This window comes from Capricornis sumatraensis, chromosome 4, assembly GCF_032405125.1.
Source record: "Capricornis sumatraensis isolate serow.1 chromosome 4, serow.2, whole genome shotgun sequence".
NCBI classification, from domain to species: domain Eukaryota; kingdom Metazoa; phylum Chordata; class Mammalia; order Artiodactyla; family Bovidae; genus Capricornis; species Capricornis sumatraensis.
In genome coordinates this window covers 150,668,627-150,689,210 of record NC_091072.1, presented here as the reverse complement: position 1 = coordinate 150,689,210, position 20,584 = coordinate 150,668,627, and the positions used below count along the sequence as shown (strand labels likewise).

The window sequence follows — 20,584 nt, the reverse complement described above, 5'->3', positions numbered from 1 at the left end:
ACTCAGACTCTTAGCCACAGGATCACCAGGGAAGTCCCATCCCTGTTATGCTTTCAGATTCTGTCTGTTAGACTGGCAGATTCCTAAGGGCAGAACTGGGTTTAGAGCTCAAGGGAGTAAAGAGCATGGGCTTTGAAAGCATCGTTTCCTTAACTGTAAAATGAGGTGATAACCATCTCGATCCCGCGGGCTTGTCTGAGGATTCCGTGGGTGATTGTGGCTGACGCTTGGTGCCTGGGATACACTGGGGACTTGTATATCAGCGTTGCAGTTTTTCTTCTGATCATGACTAAGTTGCATGCCCTCGTGGAACCTCACTGAGGCTTTGTGGGTCAGCCAACGACTGGGACTTCAGTGCCCTTTTGACGAGCAAGGCCAGGAGGGAGCAGAGCAGAGCTCTGGTTACACTGGACAACCCCTCCTCCTCTCCTACCTGCCTGTGGTCCTGCCTCTGGCCCCCCTGCTCCCCCTAGGGCGTCAGTTGCTGAGGAAGTAGTTACTGGCAGGAATCCACGTATAATCGGAAATGAGTGTGGAACAGTCCAGGACAGTGTGAGTTGGGGAGAAGAGCAAGTTGAAAGGAAATTAGAAGGCAGAGAGGGCCAGCCTGGGGGCCCTGACTTACTCCAAGTGCCCATCCCGAGACTAGCGGTGACAGCCCCTGGACAGCACTCAGCGTCGTCAGGTGGTCCTCACACTGGCCCACTCCTCTAGGGGGTGGTCTCTGAGAACCCCAGTTTAAAGAGGAGGAGATGGCACCTCAGAAGGGTGAACTACCTCACCCTGATCACACACTAAAATCTCAGCTCAGAGTGAAAAATAGGTTTCTCCAGCTGGTATGCTCTCTCCTGCATCAAAGAAGTGATGCGGTGCGAATGAAGTGCAGCTGAGAGCCCTCCGGAGCTAGTCCAGGCTGAAGCGGACAAGAGGCGTTAGTCAGTCCAGTCGGGTGGCCGGGGGGGGCCCATCAGAGTTAGCCAGACATCTGCCCCCACCGTGTGCACAGCACCCATGGGACCGCAGTGCCCAACCAGGGGATGGCAAGTTGCCATGGCTGTGACGCACACTGGGTTCCATTTCTGGGTTGCCATGTGAGTGGGGAAGGGGCTTGGAATAGTAGCACCCCTGCTGGTCCGTTTAAAGAAGCTGAGGTGCCCTCAGAATAAGTGGCTGCACCCCGGAATGCTGCCCTGCCTCCAGTTCTGAGATGCAGACTCAGCAGCCTACGGCCCTGCGGAACATCTGTGATGAGGGTCTGGTCGGAATGAATGTCCCCCTCGGCCATAGCTGCATGGTAGCTCTTGTTCCTGCCCGCCGTCTTGGTGATTGAGGTCTTTCTGCCTTCCTGGCTGGATCTTGTGTACCTGAAGGGCAGGCGCCGCACACCTCATACATTTTCCCCTGGGCGCTCAGCACAGAGCAGGTGTGGAGTAAATGTCTGATGGGATCCGGGGAGGACATGGCACACTCACACCGGAGCCAGCTACCCTACGCAGCGCCTCCCGGCGGCCAGGCGCGGTGTTGGGCGTGGGATACAGGGCCGGGGTGCTCTGGGGCTCTCTCACCCTCTGGCTGGTGGTGAAAAGAGAGATGGCCCTCCCCCGCCCAACCCCGTCTTCTGGTTCTCTCTATTTGCCAACTGGGCAGTGCAGACCTCCGCGCGAGCCCGGGGCGCAGCTGGTGTTTCGCGGTAGGATGCAGGGCTCCTGGATGCTCCCAAGTCCTCGGCCAGAGCATTCTTGGTGCTGCGCCCTGGGCATCCGGTAGCCCCCGCGCACCCCGGTGTCACCCTGGGCGAGGAAGGATTCGGAGGGGCAAGGCAGGACCCTACCTGGGCCGTCTACTCTTCTCAGCCAGATGGGGGTCTTGCCCGGAGCGTGGGGCAGGGGAGGGTGGGTAGGTGTGGGGAGCTCGCGCAGCTGCAGGAGCCTCCGGAGCCGCGGGTCCGCGCGCGCGTGCGCGGAAGGGGGCGGGGCGGGCGGCGCGGGTCGCCGGCGCCTTTCCCACACCTCCCGCCTCCCCTGCGGTCCCAGTCTCCCCGCGTGCCCCAGCCAGACCCACGTGTGCAGACGCACCAGCCTCTGTGTGTGTGCAGCCCGCAGACCGTGTGCCCAGCTCGGAAAGGCCCCGTGGACACATTGGGCGGCGGACAGCTCAATGTCCCCTCTAGTCCTCCCCAGCCCTTTCCTCTGGTTTCCTTGGATCGTGGTCCCTCCAGCCGTTGCCCTCCCCTCCCACCCCCTTTTCTCCTCTGGAAGAGGCCAGCGCCTTGCAATGAAGGTTCTGGTTCACCGCGGCTCCGGAGCCCTTGACATTTATCTGGGCTCGCGGCGCACTGGTGTAGGCACCCGGCAGAACGCTAATCCCATTAAAGCCGTGGTGTCATCGGGGAGGGGGGCTGCCCCCCTGCAGGCCTGGCGCTCATTGGCCGAATGCAAACCAGGGGGCGGGGCCGAGGGCCGGGGAGGGGGCTCCGGAGATTTCAGAGTCGGGAGTCGGGAGTCGGGCCGGGATTTCGCAGGGGGAGCCCAGCGGTATTTGCAGCTGCGGCGGATCCCTCGTCACTAGCCGCCGCGCGCGCGCCCGGCAGCCCAGGGCCCCGGGGCAGCTCCGCAAAGTCGCGGAGCGAGAGGAGGCGGGCTCTCGCAGAGTGGCCGGGCCGGCCTGAGATTGAGAGAGGTGTGCCCCGGAGCCCGAGCCCGGCGCCCCGGTGCCTCGCGTGGAGCGGCGGTGCAGCGCCTGGGAGGCGAGCTGACGTTTGGGATCGAGAAATACAATCGCAGCCTCTTCAGAGGCGCTAAGTTACGCCGGCAAGCCGGCGCCCGGGGAGCGCGCGTGCAGCCAAGCCGCGCCGCAGAGCCCTCCGGGACCGGCCGGTGGGAAGCTGGGCCCTCACCCCCCAACCCTCACCCCCACAACCCCCACCCCGGCTCCAGCGCGGAGTCCGGCCGGCGGCGCGCCCGGGGGCTGAGCCGGGGCGTGCGAGGCTCCTCCGACCCGCTCGCAGCCCAGCGCCCTTCTCGGGCGCCCCTTCCGTGCCACTCCGGGAGCGATGCCCCCCGCCCCCTGCGCCCGCCGGGAGCGACGCGAGCATGGAGAAGTCGAGTAGCGAGGATTCTTCGATCCACCGGAGTCCATCTTTGGACAGCAAGGACTCGGACTTTGCCAAGCCGTCCACCTCGGGCCGCCCGTTCGGCCGCGGCTTCACGGCCGGCGCCTTCTACGGCACCGCGGGCTCCCGCGGCCAGAGCCACGCCGAGGCCGGCGTGAAGAGCGACAAGTACAATGCGCCCAAAGGCAGCAAGTACGTGGTGTTTTATCTGGACCTGTCCTTTGTTTTCCTCCTAGAATTTAAGAAGTGCAACATGGCCAGGGGCTGCCTGTGCTGCCTCAAGTACGCGATGTTCCTCTTCAATCTGATATTCTGGGTAAGTCCTTCCGAGTGTCTCACCTGCCGTGGCCTCTCCTCTGCTTAAGCACATACCCTCTACCCGCTCCGAGCAGCATGGCCCTGCTCTCTGCACAGTGGTAAGTGGGTCTTAAAACACAGTTCCCTCCCTCTCTCATACATCTTTCTCTCTCCTTGGTGGCTGAATGGAGACTGCAACTCTTCCAGGAGAGACTTGTTCTACTCCTAGGTGGCTGCTGAAGTTTGCCGCCACCTCCTCCACGCCACCCCCGTCCCCAAGAAACCCGTGCCTCCAACTGGGCCCTGTGCAGATATAGGTGTGGGGGTCGGTGTTTTTAATAGCTGTGACCTTGAGTTGAATTCAGGCAGAAGTGCACATGGTTTTCCGAGTTTCTTCTTGTATTCCTCTTGCATATTGGAGAACACAGTCTGCTGCGTTCTATGGGCGTGAGGTGGGCTAGCGGTGGAGGTCACGCCCCTCCCCCTCCTTCCAGTGAATCCCAGGAAAAGCTGGGGGGCCCCCTGTCCCAGGCCAAGGGGGCCTCTGAGTGGCCTGCAGCTCTGCCCAACCCTCACCCCCAGGAGCTGGGGCTTGCGGGGAGAAGGAGGATGTGGGAGGGGTGCTGCCATTGGGTGGCAGCAGCTGCTTTTGAGGGATTGCAGTGGACTGCGAGCGGGCCAACCATGTGCTCTGGCTGGAACCCGGAGACTGGAAGGGACAAAGGGCGTGCCCCATCCTTGGTGAGAGATGATGTTCCAGGGGAGGTGTCAGTGGGTGGGGCCGCTCGGAATTATTCTCCGTCTGCTGTTCTCCTCCCTTCCCCGTGTGCATGAGAAATATCTATCCTAGTTTGGCGAATCTGAAAACTTCTTACATTCATATCTGGTTCTTTCTTCAGCTCAACTTCTGCCTTCGCCTTTCTCCTCCAGAGCCCAGATGTATGTAGTCAGCACAGATGTTTGGCTCTGCCCCAGGGCTGTCCTTCTGCCTCCTGGAGGCTGTCAGCTGCCCACCGTCCAGGAGGATTCCCCGGGGGAGGGTGGGGCAGGGGAGTCATTCAGTGCAGTGGGCTGGGCGCAGTGTGCTTTGGTGTTCAAGAGTTTGTGTGAACTGACCCACTTGAACTGAAAAACTTTTGTGGGTGTGTAGGGTTGGGCAGGGTGAGTTTTCTCATAGATGGGATGGGCTCAGGCTAGGGCAGGAAGAAGCCTGGCCTCCGGCCTTGGTTCTGCATTAGCTCTTCGTGTGACCTTGGGCAAATCATTTTATCTCCAAGGACTGGTTTCCTTTGCAGTCCAGTGGGAGTGGGGAGTTGTGACGGTCTCCCTCACAGCCTCACCTCCTTAGTTACGGGACGTCCCGCCTGCTTGCCTTCACTCTGGGGAGGGAGCCCCCGTCTCTTCTCTTCCCAGAAACTTGGTCTGAGATGGTCTGAGTAGGATTTCCCCAGACACCTCCATGGCCTGGGGTCCTCTGGCCACGGCTGTAAGGTGTTACCTGCCCCGTGGTGAGGGGAGACTGGGGCAGATCCATGGGAATGTCAGGAATGGTTCTGGGGCCGCCTTTGGGCAGCTGCTGCTGGTCCTCTGGCTCGTCTGCCAGCATCTGTGTCAGTCAAGCACCTGTGTGTATTTCTCTGGTGCCCGCGGATTTGCACAAATGCGGCCCACTCACTTCCCTCTCTGCCCTTGTTCGTGGTCTCGACCTCCCTTTCCACCTTTCTGCCCATGCCCCTCTCTTGCTAGAAAGGCCCTCATGGGATGCTCCCTGCCCTGGCCAGTACCTCCCACTCAGCTGCGCTCCTCCCCACCCCCACCCCGCCACCTTCTGGCCGGAGTAGGTATGACTGCCTCTTCATTTCTCCAAGAATTTAGGGACCTTGGCCCTGCACTAGAAGGCACTATTAATAGTTATGTGTTTGTGGGTGAATGGACGAAGGATCAGTGCACAAAATTCAAACGTGGGATAGGGGTTCCCACATCCCACTTGATGGGGAGGAGAAGTCAGTTCTCAAACTTGTCAGTGGAGCAGGCTGTCCTAGTTGCTTAGCTGTAGGGTGACAAGCAACTTTTAATCCCAAGGAGAACGAGCAGGTCGGTGGAACGGCCTTCCCTTTTGGTTACAGTGAGAAAACATACTCCTCCTATTAAGAAAGCACCGCCCACCTGTCTTTTACCAGGCAAAAAGTCACTCTCTCTTAGCCTCTGACTTTTCCGGTTACTTAGTATTTTCAGATTTCTCATGACATGCTATGGGCTGGGAAAAATTTGGAGTCTCAGAGACCCAGCTCTTATATGCTAGTAGTGTATGAGATGATGACATAAGGCCCGGACCTTAGGAGAGATGGAAAATCAGCACAAGAGAATGCTTGTGTGTGTGTGACCGTTGTGGGCACTGCGTTTCTTCGGAGGGGGAAGAGCAGGTGCGGCCAGGATTTGGGCCAGTGGTCCCTGTGCTCCAGTGCGGCAGGGGCTTCCTGCAGGAGGTGCTTGGGGGTCTGAGATGGGGGGAGCCACGGAGGGAAGAGCCAAGTCAGGAGAGAAAGATCCAAGGCGGGTGGGGTTGTTGACGAGGCAGGACCCCTGGAGAGTCCTCCTGGAAAGCACAGCGGGGAGTGAGAGGGTGGGGGCCAGGAGGCGAGCGGTCAGAGCCGAGCCCTCGGGGACCCAGAGCGATTGTCAGGAATTGTGTAGCATCTGTTCTCTAGTCTCCTGGCTCACATCCCCAAAGGAGGCTTTTTTTCCTAAGGAGGCGTTAGAGTTGAACCTGAAGCCTGCAGTCCATGCATAGACATCTTCCCATAGATCCTGAAGCTTACCTGGTCCTTCTCCAGACCCGCCTCTTGTCTCTATACCCCCTGCCTCGGGGGAGCCCCCCAGGGAGGAGTCCCGCTGCCGGGAGGGGTGCAGCCTTCTTGCACTGCAGCCCCCATCGCAGGCCTGAGTGGGCTCAGTTCCTGGCCACTGGGTGGAGCTTCTGGGGTGCTGGTATTGGCGAGGGCTGGGGTGACATCACCGGGGGCAGGATGGAGGTGGGGCCCTGGGGCTGGCACCGCCTCCTTCTCTTCCCCAGGAAAGGGCAGGTGCCTGCAGGCTGCTGGGTGCCTGCCGGGGGGAGGAGGGGGTGGTGTTCAGGTCTGCCCCTGGCACCGCAGACTAGAGCCAGCTGGTGCTAGCCAGGTTGGCACCCGGGGCCGCATTTCTGAGGGCTTGATATAGATGGTGGGGTAGAGGTCAGCCTGCCTGAATGAAGCTCATCTCCTCTGGGCCTGCATATACCCTGCCCAGATCCTCGGGGCCAAAGAGAAGGCTAGCTTTGAGGTGGACAGGAAGTGAGCTTGGGCAGGCGTTTCCCCGACCCGAGGGGCCCTTCCACCAGTCCTCCGGCCACGGCAGTCAGCTCCAGTCTCACCGGCCTCCTGGGACCATCTGGTGGAGTTCTCCAGGCAGAGATCAGGTGCATCTAAGCCCCTCCAGGAGGGCACAAAAGGCTCAGGGCTTTTACCTCTGAGTACAGGGGGAGCTCCGAGTGCTGGGGGCCTCTGTCCCCTTCTTGGGATGGCACGTTGTGACCCCAGCCCTGTTCCCCCCAACCCGCACTGAGTTCCTGTCTTGTATGGAAGAGGGCGTGCTGGAGGTAGAGCTGCGGGTGCTGTCATGATTGTTTCTGAGGATCGTGGTCACTTTTCACGTGGCTGGCAGAGCTGTCCCATCGCTTTAAATCATGCCTGGCAGAGTGGTGACATTCTGGCCCCTTTGGAAAGTCTGTTCCTTGTGGATTGCTTTCTTAAAAAGGCCAATTACTCAAGGGTGCCTGCCGGAGCAGGAGGAAGGCTGGTGCAGGGCTGGGTCGGGTTGGGGGGGGGTGCCCTGATTGACCTCTCCTATGTGGGGGGACAGGGCTCTAGCTTGGCCTCCCCTCAGGCTGTTCACTTGCCCCTCTGGGTGTGGGCAGCTTGCTCTCAGCTCTCCAGTCACCTCAGGGGCTCGTATTCGGTACTGGCTTGGTTGCCAGTGGATGCCGTGGCTGCCCTGTGGTCCATGATGCCCAGGACAAGGTCTGTGCACAGTACGGGTGGGGTGGCCTCGGTGTCCTGAGTTTGTGGGCTGCCTTCTCTCAGGGAAGGCGGGGATGGGCTCTGAGGGGTCAGCACAGAATCCGAGCAGGACATACAGGCCAAGCTGGGAAGCAGGAGGCATGGAGAGGCTCCCTGCCCCGCACCCCGGGGCTCCCGGCCTGCTCCCCGCAGGGCAGCTCCACGTGGATCCTCGGGGTGGGTCAGGCGGGGGAGGGGAGCAGACGCCCGGAGCCCCGGGCATGTGGCCGCGAGGGGATGCCGGCTGTGTTCGCTTCCTTTCCAAAGCATTAAAAATTAAACTTCCTTGTCTTGATATCTATTTTTAAATCATGTCAGAGCCAGCATTGGTGTCAGTCAAGAGGGGGCGGGGAGGAAGAGCGTGGAGAGAGAGAGTCCCTCTGAAATGGGGAAAATGCTGTCACCATGGTGGGAAAGGGCCCCAGGCCTGTCCCCCACCGTCCGCTGCTGCCCCGAAGGAGCACAAAAAGGCCACTGGCGCCTCCACAGCCCTCCCCGGAGGACGGGGCCTCGCCCTGCCCTGCCTCCGTGCGCCCGGCTGCCCTTGGCTGAACTTGACGGCAGGCTCGCTGGGCTGTGGGGTCTCAATCGAGCCCATGCACTCATGCCACAACTATTTCCTGAATGCCCGCTGCGTGCGCAGGGGCCTCCAGCTCTGGGGACCGGCTGACTGGGCTCGTACAGGGCGGATCAGCTTTCCCGGCCAGGAAGTCGCGGCTGGAGAGGTCACCTGGCCTGTCCTCCCCCCGGGGCACTTGGACACTGAGCACCCCTCACCGCCCCAGCATTCTGGGCTGGGGCAGCCGTGGCCCCGACCCTGCATCCATCCTGGGAGCCTGACTTCACCTGTCTCTCCCTTCTCCCATGTAGGGTGGTGGCTGTCTGACCCCTTCTCCAAAATGTGTCCATCAGACATAAAGGCAAGGGAAAAACCGCCTGTTTCTTTTAAAGAGTGTCCGAGTTTATAAAACAGCATTAGTGAATTATGTCTTCTTTCTTTCTTCTGTGGAAAGGTACTCTGTGGCTAGTGTGCCGTGCGTGCATTTAGTGAGCACCTGCTGTAAGCCCGACAGAGGAGTCAGGCACGTAAGATAGGCAATTGCAGTTCTGGGCAGTGAGTCTCCATTAGAGCTTCTTGAAAAAGAAAAAAGTGAAAGTCGTTCAGTTGTGTCTGACTCTTTGTGACCGCATGGACTGTAGCCTGCCACACGCCTCTGTCCATGGAATTCTCCAGGCAAGAATACTGGAGTGGGTTGCTATTTCCTTCTCCAGGGGATCTTCCTGACCCAGGGATTGAACTGGGGTCTCCTGCACTGTAGGCAGATTCTTTACCATCTGAGCCACAATGACCCAGTAATTAATACTGCTTAATGGCAACAAGATACAGAGAGGACAGTGACAGCTGGGTTTTGAAGGATGAATAGGAGTTTGCTGGATAGATGAGGATGAGGCCAGGGAGAAGGGTGATCCAGACAGTCTCCAGCATGTGTGAAATGGGCTTAACACAGGAGACAATGGGTAATAGCAGCCTGGACAGGGCCAGCAGCGCGTGGCTTCCTGGGCTGGTGAGTGGCTGGGGCTCTTTGGCTTGGCGCCAGGGCTCTGTGGAGAGTGATGTTTTGCTTTTTGGGCAGTGGCCACCGTGACAGGTCTTGCTTTGCCACTCAGGCTGCAAGCTGTTGCAGCTCATAATCCAGCTTAGGAGCCGCCTGCCGCTCCCCTCCGGCTGCGATGTGCCTGCTTACTTGGTCCCAGTTAGGAAGCTTTGAGGCAGAGGTAGACCCGTCAGGCAGAGTTAAGTCTTCTGAACCATTGTCCCTGTTCACAGTTGAAAGCTAATCTGCCGGCAGGAGTGGTGGGGGGTTGGGACTGGGATGTTAAAAATGGCACGCGGTGGGGAGGGTGAGGGCCGTCACCCCCAGCTTGTCTTCCTCCAGCCCTGGGACCTCAGGGGACCTGAAATCTCTTTTAACAGCGTCAGTTTGTGCTTCCATTCATATGGACTCTGCCATATTCTCCTTTGGGTCCTGGCAGGCCTTCTGAGAGCCTGGAGGAGGCCTTGGAAATGACTCCATGGACTGTAGCCCACCAGGCTCCTCTGCCCATGGGATTCTCCAGGCAAGAATACTGGAGTGGGTAGCCATTCCCTTCTCCACAGGATCTTCCTGACTGAGGGATCAAACCTGACCCAAGGATCAAACCTGGGTCTCCTGCACTGTAGGCAGATTCTTTACCATGTGAGCCATCAGGGAAGCCCCTGGAAAGCAAGGCTGTGGGGTTCAAATCCTCTCTGTCATGTCAGGCAGCTCAGTACCATGCAGGAGGTGTGCTAGGGTGATTGCCTTCAGGGGCTTCCTGTCCACTCCAGGGCCCTTCCCTAGGGTTATAGGTTCAAGTCACCCAGGCAGCTTTGTACAGACAGACACCCTGCCCTTCGACCTGTGACCTACTGACTCAGAGTCCCCAGGAATGATGCCTGTGTGGCTGGGGTCTCCTGCCCCTCCTGCTGCCTGGGTTTCCCCACATGTGACAGCATCACCTGTGCTGTGGGGCTGTCCCGGGGCCCAGGTGCGGCAGTGTGCCTCATCCAGGTCCGCTTCGTAGAGAGATGCTGGCACGTTGCACTTGGTGACCGGTGGGTGCAGGTGTTGTCACCATCCTGCTGCAGTGAGACCATGGCCCCCCAGGGAGCCTCCCCACAGTGAGTCAGGTGTCCAGGGCTGGCATGACAGTGCTGGGCAGGGCTCTGGGGCCTGGACAGAGCCCCAGATGTCTCGTTAGGCTGGGGAGAGTTCTGGATGTCCTCTGCTCTCAGGCATACGGGATAGAAGTGGGAATGGAGGATAGGGTGGAAGGCAGTGGTTGAGGGCAAGGGTGTCAGAGCTCAGGCCTGCAGCTGCCCTGCCTCACTGCACCCTTCCCTCTGACTCCAGTCGGACCATACCTTCTCTGCCTCCCTTTGTCCCTGGGGCTGTGAATCGGGCCGACTGGGCCTGCAGTCACATAGTAGGGTCTTGTGGCCCTCTGCCCTGGGTGCTCCAAGGGCAGGTCATGGGCGCTGGTGCACTCAGGGTTGGGCTGTGCTGGGCAGCTTGGCCAGAATCTGAGCTGACAAGAGATGCCAGGCATTTGGGCTTCCTCCAGGTCACCTTACTAACCAAAAAAAAAAAAATGGTCATTTAAAACTTTCAAAATGTGTAATATAGCATATCTAAATTCATATAGTTTGAAAATGTATATGACGAACATGTGCCCACCGTGCAGTTCAGGGATCATTATCTACACCCGTGAAGTCTCTGTGGTCCTCCCTGGGCCATAGACCCAGCACCCTCCCTGGAGAGAACCATTCTCCTGACAGTTTGTGTTAAGTGTCTCTTTATAGCTTTTCTGCACGTGTAGGCATCCTTAAACACCGCGTCGTTTGGCTGGGCTTGTTTTTAAACTTGTGAGAGGTGGAAGCCTTCTGAACTTTGAAGAAGTTCAATGTTACACTTATCCATCCATCCATGTTGATGTGTGTTATAAGAGTGTCTGTGTTTTTGCTGCTCCGGAGGGTTCTGTTGTGTGAGTGTGTGGCGGTGTGTTCTTCTCGTAATGACATTGGGTTATTTCCTTCTTTGCAAACATGCTTCTGGGAGCGTTCTTAAACAAGCCTCGTGGTGCACATATGCAGGAGTGTCTCTAGGGCAGCGCTTCCAAAAATATCTCTGAAGGAGCAGCTCTTTTCCTTCCAGTGCTCGGATGGCAGTGTCCTGTGTGACTGGTAGCCAGCTGCAGTCACAGGTGACCCCCTGTATTCCTGAGCTCACTGATTGTGTGCAGGAATGTTTCGGCTATGTCAAATGGCTGTAAAGTTCCTCAGTGTCGAGCCCGTCCAAGGACCCCACTTGGAGAACTGCTCCGGGGAACACAGCAAGGATTGGCATTGCTCAGATTCAGGATGCTTGCATCTCCACCATATCAGAGAATGCCATGTTGTTTTCCAAAGTGGAAGCATCGGTTGACATTTCCCCCAGTGGAGTGGCAATTGAAAGTAGAAAATTTTGGGCATTCTCCCGTACAGTGGGTGTAAAATGCTGTGTTGCGTTTTAAATTTGCATTTCTCTGATTACTAGTGAACCTCTCTTTCTAGGTTTATCAGTCATTCTTTGCTGTGAATGCCTGTTGATGTTTTTGTTCATTTTCCTACTGAGTTGTTTGCTACTTCCTACTAATATTTAGGTATTTTATTTGTGTTCTGGATAATCATCTGTTGTCTTCTGAGTGCAGAACAAACACAATTTACAACTTGTCTTTTCGCTTTATTCACAGGTTTTTTGATAAACAAATTCTTTATATTAATGTAGTCAAACTTTTCAGTCTCTTTTCTTTGTGAGATTGTACATTTTATGTATTATTTAGGAAATATATAATATCTCGGGGACATCTTTATGTCCCTGGTAATAGGACAGTGCTTGTCACAAGATAATAGGCACTCATAAATTTTTGAATGAATGAATGATCATAAGGCGAGTCCCTGTGTTTATTTCTGAAAGCTTTACTTTTCATACTTGAGTGCTTTGTAGATCTGGAATGTATTTGTGTGTGATGTGAGCAGGGCTCCTGTTCCTCTCCCCTTGTAACATCAGCTGCCTGAGCGCCCCCCTGCCCACTCGCCAGGCCTCCCTTCCCCACCGACGGGTACCGTACATCTTTCCCTGTGTTACACCGTCTCAATTCCCAATACTTTATGACAAGTCTCCATAAGTGGTAGGGCAAGTCTGCCCATCTTATGCTTTTCAAGAATGTTTCTGCTGCTCTTTTTATTTAATATTTATTTTTATTTACTTCTTTGGCTGTGCTGGGTCTTAGTTGCAGCACGCGAGATCTTAGATCTACTTTGAGGCATGTGGGATCTTTAAATATGGCAGGTGGGATCTCATTCCCTGGCCAGGGATCAAGCCCGGGCCCCCTGTGCTGGGAGTACAGAGTCTTAGCTGCGGACCACCAGGGAAGTCCTCAGTGATGAGTTTTTTTCTTTTAACCTTTCTTGGTATGTCTCAGTGACAGTACAGAGAGTACAAGCAGAAGGAGGGGGTGAGGGACAGCCAGCGTGAATCTGTCTTTGTCTGAAGTTGCTGTGATAGCACAGAGGGAAGGACAAATTCCTGAGGGTCTTTACAATTATTTTTGGCTGCACCATACAGCGTGTGGTTCTCTGACCAGGGATCAAACTCATGACCCCTGCAGTGGAAGCATGGAATCTTAACCACTGGACCGCCAGGGAAGCTCCCCTGGCTGAGGGTTTTTAAAATATCCTCAGCTTCCACTGGTCTGGTTCTGCACTTGCATTTTCCCTGAGGTACACAAATTGTACATTCTCAGAGCTTCCTCCCTGCTGCACACACAGATATGTATGTGTATGCGTGTGCACACGTGTGTATAACTAATGTTTTATGTATGTACACAAACATGTATGCATGTGTGAATAGCTTCCCTGATGGCTCAGAGGTAAAAAATCTGGTTGCGATGCAGGAGACCTGGGTTCAATCCCTGGGTCATGAAGATCCTTGGAGAAGGGAATGGCAACCTACTGCAGTACTCTTGCCTGGAGAATCCTATGGACAGAGGAGCCTGGCGGGCTACAGTCCACGGGGTCGCAAAGAGTTGTACGTGACTGAGTGACTAACACTTTCATAGTGTAAGTATGTGTGTGTGCATTTACACGTGCGTGTGTGCTAAGCTGCTTCAGTCGTGTGACCACACACAGAGTAGAAGCAGAGGGTGACAGATGACAGCAAGCCTGGCCCCGTTGGCTCTGCAGGATGCCACAGCTCCTGCTGTTTGTGACCCTTGGGGCTCACTGCTCAGGAGTTGGCGTACCTGGGAGAGAAAGGGTGGCTGGTCACCAGCCCACCCTTGGGCAGGGGTGGGCAGAGGTGTCCTGTCCCTGATTGACAGGACAAGGCCATCTGCACGGGGGAGGAGGAGAATTCCCTGGAGAAAAAGCAGATGCTGATGCCAGAAGAAGGTGAGGGTAGAATGTAGATGAAGTGCTTGCCCCCTGCCAGCCCCCCAGGGCCAGATGCCGCTCCTGGGGTCTGCTCGTCCTCTGAGATGTGCCTTCCACACCTCCTGGAGAGAGAGGGCAGGAGCAGGTGGAGACGTGAGACCCAGGGCCCCGGCCAGCGGCTCTGCCTCTGTTTGCACGGCTGCCCTGACTCCCGCAGGTGAGGCGGGCAGCCTGGGTGCTCCTCTGTGTGCCCAGTGTCTGGTTGTGCCATCCGGGTGTGTCTGAGTCGCTCGGGGGTAGGTATTCTGGCTTCCCCAGAGGGAAGACACTCTTTGGGGTGTCCCCCGTGGATCCTAGCCTGTCAGCCCCTTTCCACACGCCTCCCCGGTGACCACGCTGGGCCAGAGCCCGGGCCAGCCAGTGCCCTGGGGTGTGGGTGTGGGCATGTTGCTCTTTTCAGCCCTGCCTTGGGGTGTCCTGACCTTCCTCAGTGCTGAGTCCCTTGATTCCTCAAATGTGTCCTCAATGATGAGCCCTGGTTCACTAACCCCCAGACTGGCCTGGACAAGGGGCAGGAACGTGAGAAGGGGAATCTGAGCCCAGCAGGGTGTGAACCTGGGGATGGACTCCGGGAAGAAGGTGAGCTTGGAGGAGGAGGGGGAGGTGGGGGGCCTGTGGCTGCCCCTCGGGAGTGGAGGGAACCCCACGCGTGGAGTGGCTGCCGTGTCCAGAGATGGTGCTGGGGGCTCTGCTGACCCTGGCAGGCGATGTCTGCATCTCTGTGTCCAGTGCCTGCCATCTGACTTCTGAGCAGAGCCGGCTGGATGGAGGAGACAGGTCTCAGGGAATATCTGATGGCCGGCAAGGATGGGGCTCCAGAACCTGAAGGATAGGGCATGGACAGCCAGGGAGAAGGCAGGGCAGTGGGACAGTCGTGGAAGTTTCTGCGTGAGAGGGGGCAGGGCAGCGTGGAGGACATGGGGGCAGGAGAAATAAGGTGATACTGGAAGCCTGGAAAAGCTCTGATGCGTCCAGTGTGGTGGGCAGGGACTTTCTCCTCCGCCGTCAGTGGAGACTGCAGGTGGTGGGTTTGGAGAACAGGTGAAGGTGGCTTGGCCCGCAGACCCCCACGGCCCTTTGCCATGGGCTCTAAGGAAAGACAGAGGATTAGGTGGTTGGATGGCATCACTGATTCAACGGACACGAATCTGAGCAAACTCCAGGAGATAATGAAGGACAGGGAAGCCTGGCATGCCGCAGTCCATGGGGTCGCAAAGAGTCGGATACGACTGAGCGACTGAACAACTAAGGAAGGTGCGGCTGCTGGCAGGACCTTCCTGAGCCTTCCGTGCTCCTGCGGTGAGCAGCAGCAGCCCTAGCGTTCTCTGTGGCCAGGCGGGGGCGGGAGGGGTGGTGGTGGTCAGGTGTGTTCCAAGTCACTGTCCCCCCACCTGCTGAAGGGAGGCCTCCCACCTGCGGGCGAGAAGTCGCTGGACCCAAATCAGAGTGACAGCCTGTCAGGCCGATGAGCCTGGGTCCTGGGCACGAGCCCTGGGATGTCTGAGCCATTTAGGACACGGTGCTGACTGGGCCCTGAGGCCTGGGGGGTGGGGTGCTCTGGGGAGGGGATGGGGTCCCTGGTGGAGGTGGGGGAAAGAAACGTGTATGCAGGCAGAAGAGCTGATCGCAAGGTGCTTGATTCCTTACCATTTATGGCAGCCAAAGCGAGCGATCCCCTCCCGTCTCCCCTCTGCCTGGAGCCCCCTCTGCCTGCCCCGAGCTCCACCGCCTGCCAGCTCCACCGCCTGCCGCCTGCCGGGGATGGGGCGCCTGTGTGGGTGTGAGTCAGGAGCGGTGGGAGGAGGAGCGACAGGATTCTCAGCATCGCTGTTTTGTTTCCTCTCCTCCCTCCTGGATGGAGGTGTGGATGGAGGTGCCTCGCGTCTCATCAGGGAGGGGTGGGTGGGGCGGGCTGGGCAGCCTCCCAGCCCCCAGTGGGCCCAGCTATGTAGACTGCCTCCTTCCCCGCTTCTAGAAGTGCAGGAGTCCTGCTTTTCACGGGAGATGTGCACTAGTTAACTCTTCAGTCACTCCTGGCATCCAGGTGGGAGGGTAGGAAAGAGTGGCAGAGGGGCATGGAGCCCTGGGTTCCAGCCTGGCTGTTGCTGGCTGACTGTGTGACCCTGAGCAAGTTACTTCGCCTCTCTGGGCAGAAGTTACTACATCTGCTCAGTGGTGGACTTGGACCAGCTTGTCTCTAAGATCCCTCCGGGGTCTGACATCCTGTGATCTTATGCATTTCTTATGCTCCCCTTTGTGTTTTCTCAAGATGCTTTATCTTTCTCTTCCTCTTAGTAGCCTGGGTGGAGTGAGGGACCAGAGAGGGAGCTAGGGACCCGACATAGTGCTGGGGACCGGAGATGGAGCTGGGCACCGGAGATGGAGCTGGGGACCAGAGATGGAGCTGGGTACTAGGGATGGAGCTGGGGACTGGAGATAGTGCTGGGGACCGGAGATGGAGCTAGAGACTAGGGATGGAGTTATTTATGTCTCGCAAGTGGGGGAACTGAGGCCAAAGCGAGGGTGGAGCCACTGGCCAGGACCCGATGTGTCCTCTATGTGCTGGAACTCACTCTCCAGGCCTCACCAAACTGCCCCACATTCTGCTTCATCTCGGGGCTCCTGGCCGGGAACCTGCAGCTGCTGTGCTGTGGGGCTGGGCCCAGGTGCATGGTCTTTGGGCCCCATGGCCCACCCAAGGTCAGGAGGAGAGGGGAATCTGGCCGGGGATCCAGCCGCACCCCCTGCCCCCCACCTTCCCCATCGCCTTCCCTTCCTGGGAGGGCTGTCACCACCGAGCCAAGCCAAGCGGTAATGAGGGGCGGGCTGCTTCATTAGGCACCCCCGCTACGGAGAGGAGAGGAGGGGAGGGGAGCACGGTGCTGTGTTTGACACCCAGCGCCTCCCGGCTCCCTTCCTATTGTTAGAAAGAAGCCTTAATTACGGTTGTTCCAATTCCACCCTGCAGCACTAGGAAGAGCTTTCTCTTCCTGCTTCCCCAGCCCCCTGCTCTTGCCTCCCTCCGCCTCCCACCTCTGTCTCTCCCAGCACCCACTCGCATCCGGGCGCCTCCCCATCTTGCTATACTGGCAGCCTCTGCCCTTTGAGAAAACAAACGAACACCACCGCCCCCCCACCCCCCCACAAACTCACGGCTGCAGGCTGTGATGCTGTCCCACTGTGAATGCAGGACTGTCCTGCCCCCACTGGAAAGGACACACAGTTTTTACTTCTTGGCTCTCCACCACCACTGGCTGCATCTCCTCTTCCTCTCGACCCTCTGTCCTTCCGACTTTGTCTCGAGGGCCATCCCAGGGCACACGTGGAAAAAGCCTCGACAGGTGTGCGGGTTCCCCTGGCCGCTCTGCCGTGGCCTGCCTGTGGGGACTTGAGCTTCTCATCTGCAGAATGGGAATAAACCTTAACACTCGGCTGGCCGGCCTGGGAGAATTGTCCGGAGGACACATCGGGGTGTTTGGGGAAGTCCTTGAAACCTGTAGAGGGTGATGTTGGTGTACATTACGATGCCTGTCTTGTTCTTTCTGTGACTGCCTATGGTTCTGTGTCCGTGTTTCTGTTTCTGGGTGGCCCCAAAGCTGGCAGTGCTTGTTCCCTGAGGCATTTCTCCTTCCAGGCAGCCTTGTGTGTGGGTCTGGTTCTTGCAGGCCGCCTGCCCAGGTGCCCATGGAGGCTGACACCTCGGCAGAGCCTGCTCAAGACCCCCGGGAAGTGGGGAGTTGAGTGGGGGCCCACCTGAGGCTCTGCGCTGGGTTGAGGGGAAGTGGGCCAGCCTGGAAACATCTACCGAGGCTGGAGAGAGTGGCTCTGTTGGGCTGGTTCGGGCTTCTGGCTGCTCTGGGGCTCCGGGGTCCTGGGATGACCGTGGGATGCCCTGGGTATCTCGGGATCACACAGCACGGATCCTGTGACCTGGGGCTGATGGGGCACCCTGCCCTCGCTCCCTGCCTAGGTCTGTGCTGGGGGAGCATGTTCTTCTTGGCTGTAACTGCCCCATGGGGCTGCCCAGATCAGGTGCCTGTCCTCTGCTGGACAGAGCCCGCGGCTTGTGCTTCAACCATGGAGGTGGAGGTAGGTTTCTGAGGAACAATGCTCACCTGCATCACCATGGACCACTCCTTTCTCCATTCGGGGAGACCAGGAGGCTCCTTCCTTCCCCAGACACATGCAGACACCCTTGCTTAGACCAGTGCTGCTGAATCTGTGGGCAGGGCCAGGCCCTCCGAGAACCTTCAGGCAGCTTCTCCAGCCCGGTCCTCCCCATTCTGCACTGTCTCTGAGGAGCCGGAAGCACGTCTTCCCTGGAGAGCGTCAAGACCATATTTTGCTTTTATGGAGGCTGGGTGGTCGGGGGTCCAGCCACATGGGGAATAGATCAAGCCCACCTGGCTTCAGTGGAACCATAGGTGCCCAAGTGTGTTAGATGGGGCAGGAGGTGGCCTGGCCTCCAGGCTGGGTGGTTCCTCCAGGGATCTGCTGCAGCCCCTTGCCTGCTCCCCACTGTTGGCCGGTGTCTCCAGGCAGCTGCAGGCGTCCTGGGGAAACATGGGAACGTGACCCTCCTTTGCTAAGGCCCTGACCTCCAGCCTTTAGACAAGACAGGCATGGCCCCTTGCTTCACAGGGCCCTTGTGGAATTCCAGGCCAGGCCACTGCCCCAAGGGCTCGCTGTCCTGGGGGAGACTAGGCTGCCAGAGTGGACCTCTGCACCAGGGTTGGAGGAAGGGCTGGGGAGGAGGGGGTGGGCAGGGTGCCGCCCTGCTGCTTAGTTTACTGGAGTCACTTTTCTGTTTTGTTTTTGGTTTGTTTTTTTCCTGTTTGATGTTTCCAAACTTCTGTTCATGCCTCTCTCCCTCTGGGTTCCTGCCACCTGGCTGTTAGGAGGTGTTGGGAGGTGAGCCTCCATGCCCCCCTGTGCTGCCCCCTGACCTGGAATTCGGGGGCCCTTGTGGAAGGCATCTTGGGTCCCTGTCGAGCTAGAGGCTGACCCTAGGTCTTGCATCCTCAGTGATGCAGAAGGAAGCAGCCCCACCCAGCCAGCGCCCACTGCTCTGGCATCTCCTGCACCGAGGCAGCAGGCAGAGGGGTGGCCGGCCTTTCGGGGCGCGGGGAGGGGGTTGAGGTGAGTGCTGCTCCAGGCCTCCCGTGGTGGTGCAGACACGTTTCTCCCCCAGGAAACTGGGGATGGGGAGAAGAAAGCACACGGAGACAGGGATGCTCTGGCCTGGCTGTGTGCTGCCCACATCCCTGTGCTCCTCCCGCTCCCTTCCTCCTCTCTCCGCACCCCCCCCCCCCCGCCCTGTCCCCAACATTCTCTCATCCTCCTTCCCTCCTTCCAGGCTTCCCCAGCCCTGGTGGGGAAGGTAATAAGGTAGGAAGGGCACTGGTTTTGGAGACACACAGGCGTGTCTGATTCCTGGCATCACCGCTTCCTGTTTGTACAAACCTGACCTCCTCTGTAGAATGGGACAATTTCTGGCTCAGGGAGTAACTGAAACATTGGAGGGTTTAGCCCATTGTCCAGTGCACGATGGGCGTGTGGGCCGGGTGAGGTGTGTGTGTGATGCTGGCTGGAGTGGTGTAGCCGTGCTCCCCAACCAGGAGCTGTGGGGAGCCTGTGTTCAGAACCAGGCTGGAGGGCCTGTCTGCATTCTCGGCCGCCCCGCCCAGCCGGCCCTCTAGGCTGTGTGTTAGCTTTTTCTCCAGCTGGAGGAGGCGGGCAGGCGAGTCATTCTCCTCCTCCCGCCCCTCCCCTAGCTCCTTCAGGGCAGGAGGAGGCGGCCAGAAGTGGAGTGAGTCCCGCCACCCAGGGCTTAAAGAGGCTGAGGAAATGGAAGGTGGGGTTCTGTGCTTTTAGGATGCTCTCCAGGGACTCAATGCTTAAACAGGAGTGAAAACCTCTGAGCTCTTGAGAGGAGGGCCTGGAGTTGGCCCCGGGGCATCAGCCAGGCCGGTGGGACGTGGGTAGGCAAGCGGAGGGGCTGGCATGGGCCGTAACCTGGCTACCTGGCCTTGCTGGCGGGGCTGAGGCCTGTCTGTGGTGGAGACTGGGTGCCCCACCGAGGGTCTCAGCAGAGACGGAGTCAAAGAGGAGAGCAGGGCCAGAGAAGGGAGGAGGAGGAGAGGAGAGGGAAGAAGGGCAGGAAGGAGTGGGGTGGGGTGGGGCGGGGTGGGGCAGAGGGGCGCCCAGGTAGCATGGCAGGGATACCCGCTGCCTCTTCCTCTCCGCGATGATGAACACACATCTGCATCACCAGCTGCCCGGCCAGTAACAAATGCATCCAGCTGGATCTGGGTCATCAGAAAAATCAACCTGGTGTTTCTCATCTTCCTTTACCTCGGGCAGCAGTGCCCTGGACTACAGCTGGGACCCTAGGAGGGGCCGGAAGCACCGGGCGCCAGAGTGGACTTGCCAGCTGTCAGGGCCACTCAGCCAGGCAGGCAGTCACCGTGGTGACTCTTTGCATTGTGTGGCTGTGAAGTGAAGGCCTCAAACCAAGAGGGATATGCTAGAGAAGAGGGCTTTCTCTCCCATCGGCGGCTGTGAGTGTGGGCTCAGAGTCAGACTTCGTGGTCCAGCAAGGCGGCCCGGCCTCTCCAGGCTGACGTCTTCCTTTGTGGACGATGTCAGTGGCCACAGCTGACCTGGGCGCTGTTGTGGGGGTCTGCAGGGCGTGTCCCGCTCGCAGGAGGAAGGGAGCTGCTGCTTGGTTGTGTTAAGTTGCTGCAGTAGTGTCTGACTCTTTGCGACCCCAGGGACTGTAGCCCGCCAGGCTGCTCTGTCCATGGGATTCTCCAGGCAAGAATACTGGAGTGGGTTGCCATGCCCTCCTCCAGGGGATCTTTCCAACCCAGGGATCGAACCAGTGTTTCTTAAGTCTCCTGCATTGGCAGGCGGGTTCTTTACCACTAGTGCCACCTGGGAAAGGAGGCAGCCCGTTTACTCAGTCCTGGGGCCAGTGTTAGGCCCTGAGCAAGACTTAGCTTAGCTCTCCGGCGGGGAGACGTC

The 20,584-nt window shown here is 58.3% G+C and overlaps 1 protein-coding gene across 3 annotated transcripts in view; it reads left to right on the top strand.

Annotated features, from left to right (window-relative positions):
- TSPAN9 (tetraspanin 9) overlaps positions 1–20,584 on the top strand; it is a 187,538-nt gene that overhangs the window by 108,576 nt on the left and 58,378 nt on the right. For all 3 annotated transcript variants that reach the window (XM_068971614.1, XM_068971615.1, XM_068971616.1), the window contains one exon: positions 3,349–3,428. In XM_068971614.1, the coding sequence (XP_068827715.1) occupies positions 3,366–3,428 (63 nt within the window). In that variant the 5' untranslated portion in view covers positions 3,349–3,365. The remainder of the gene's footprint in view (positions 1–3,348; positions 3,429–20,584) is intronic.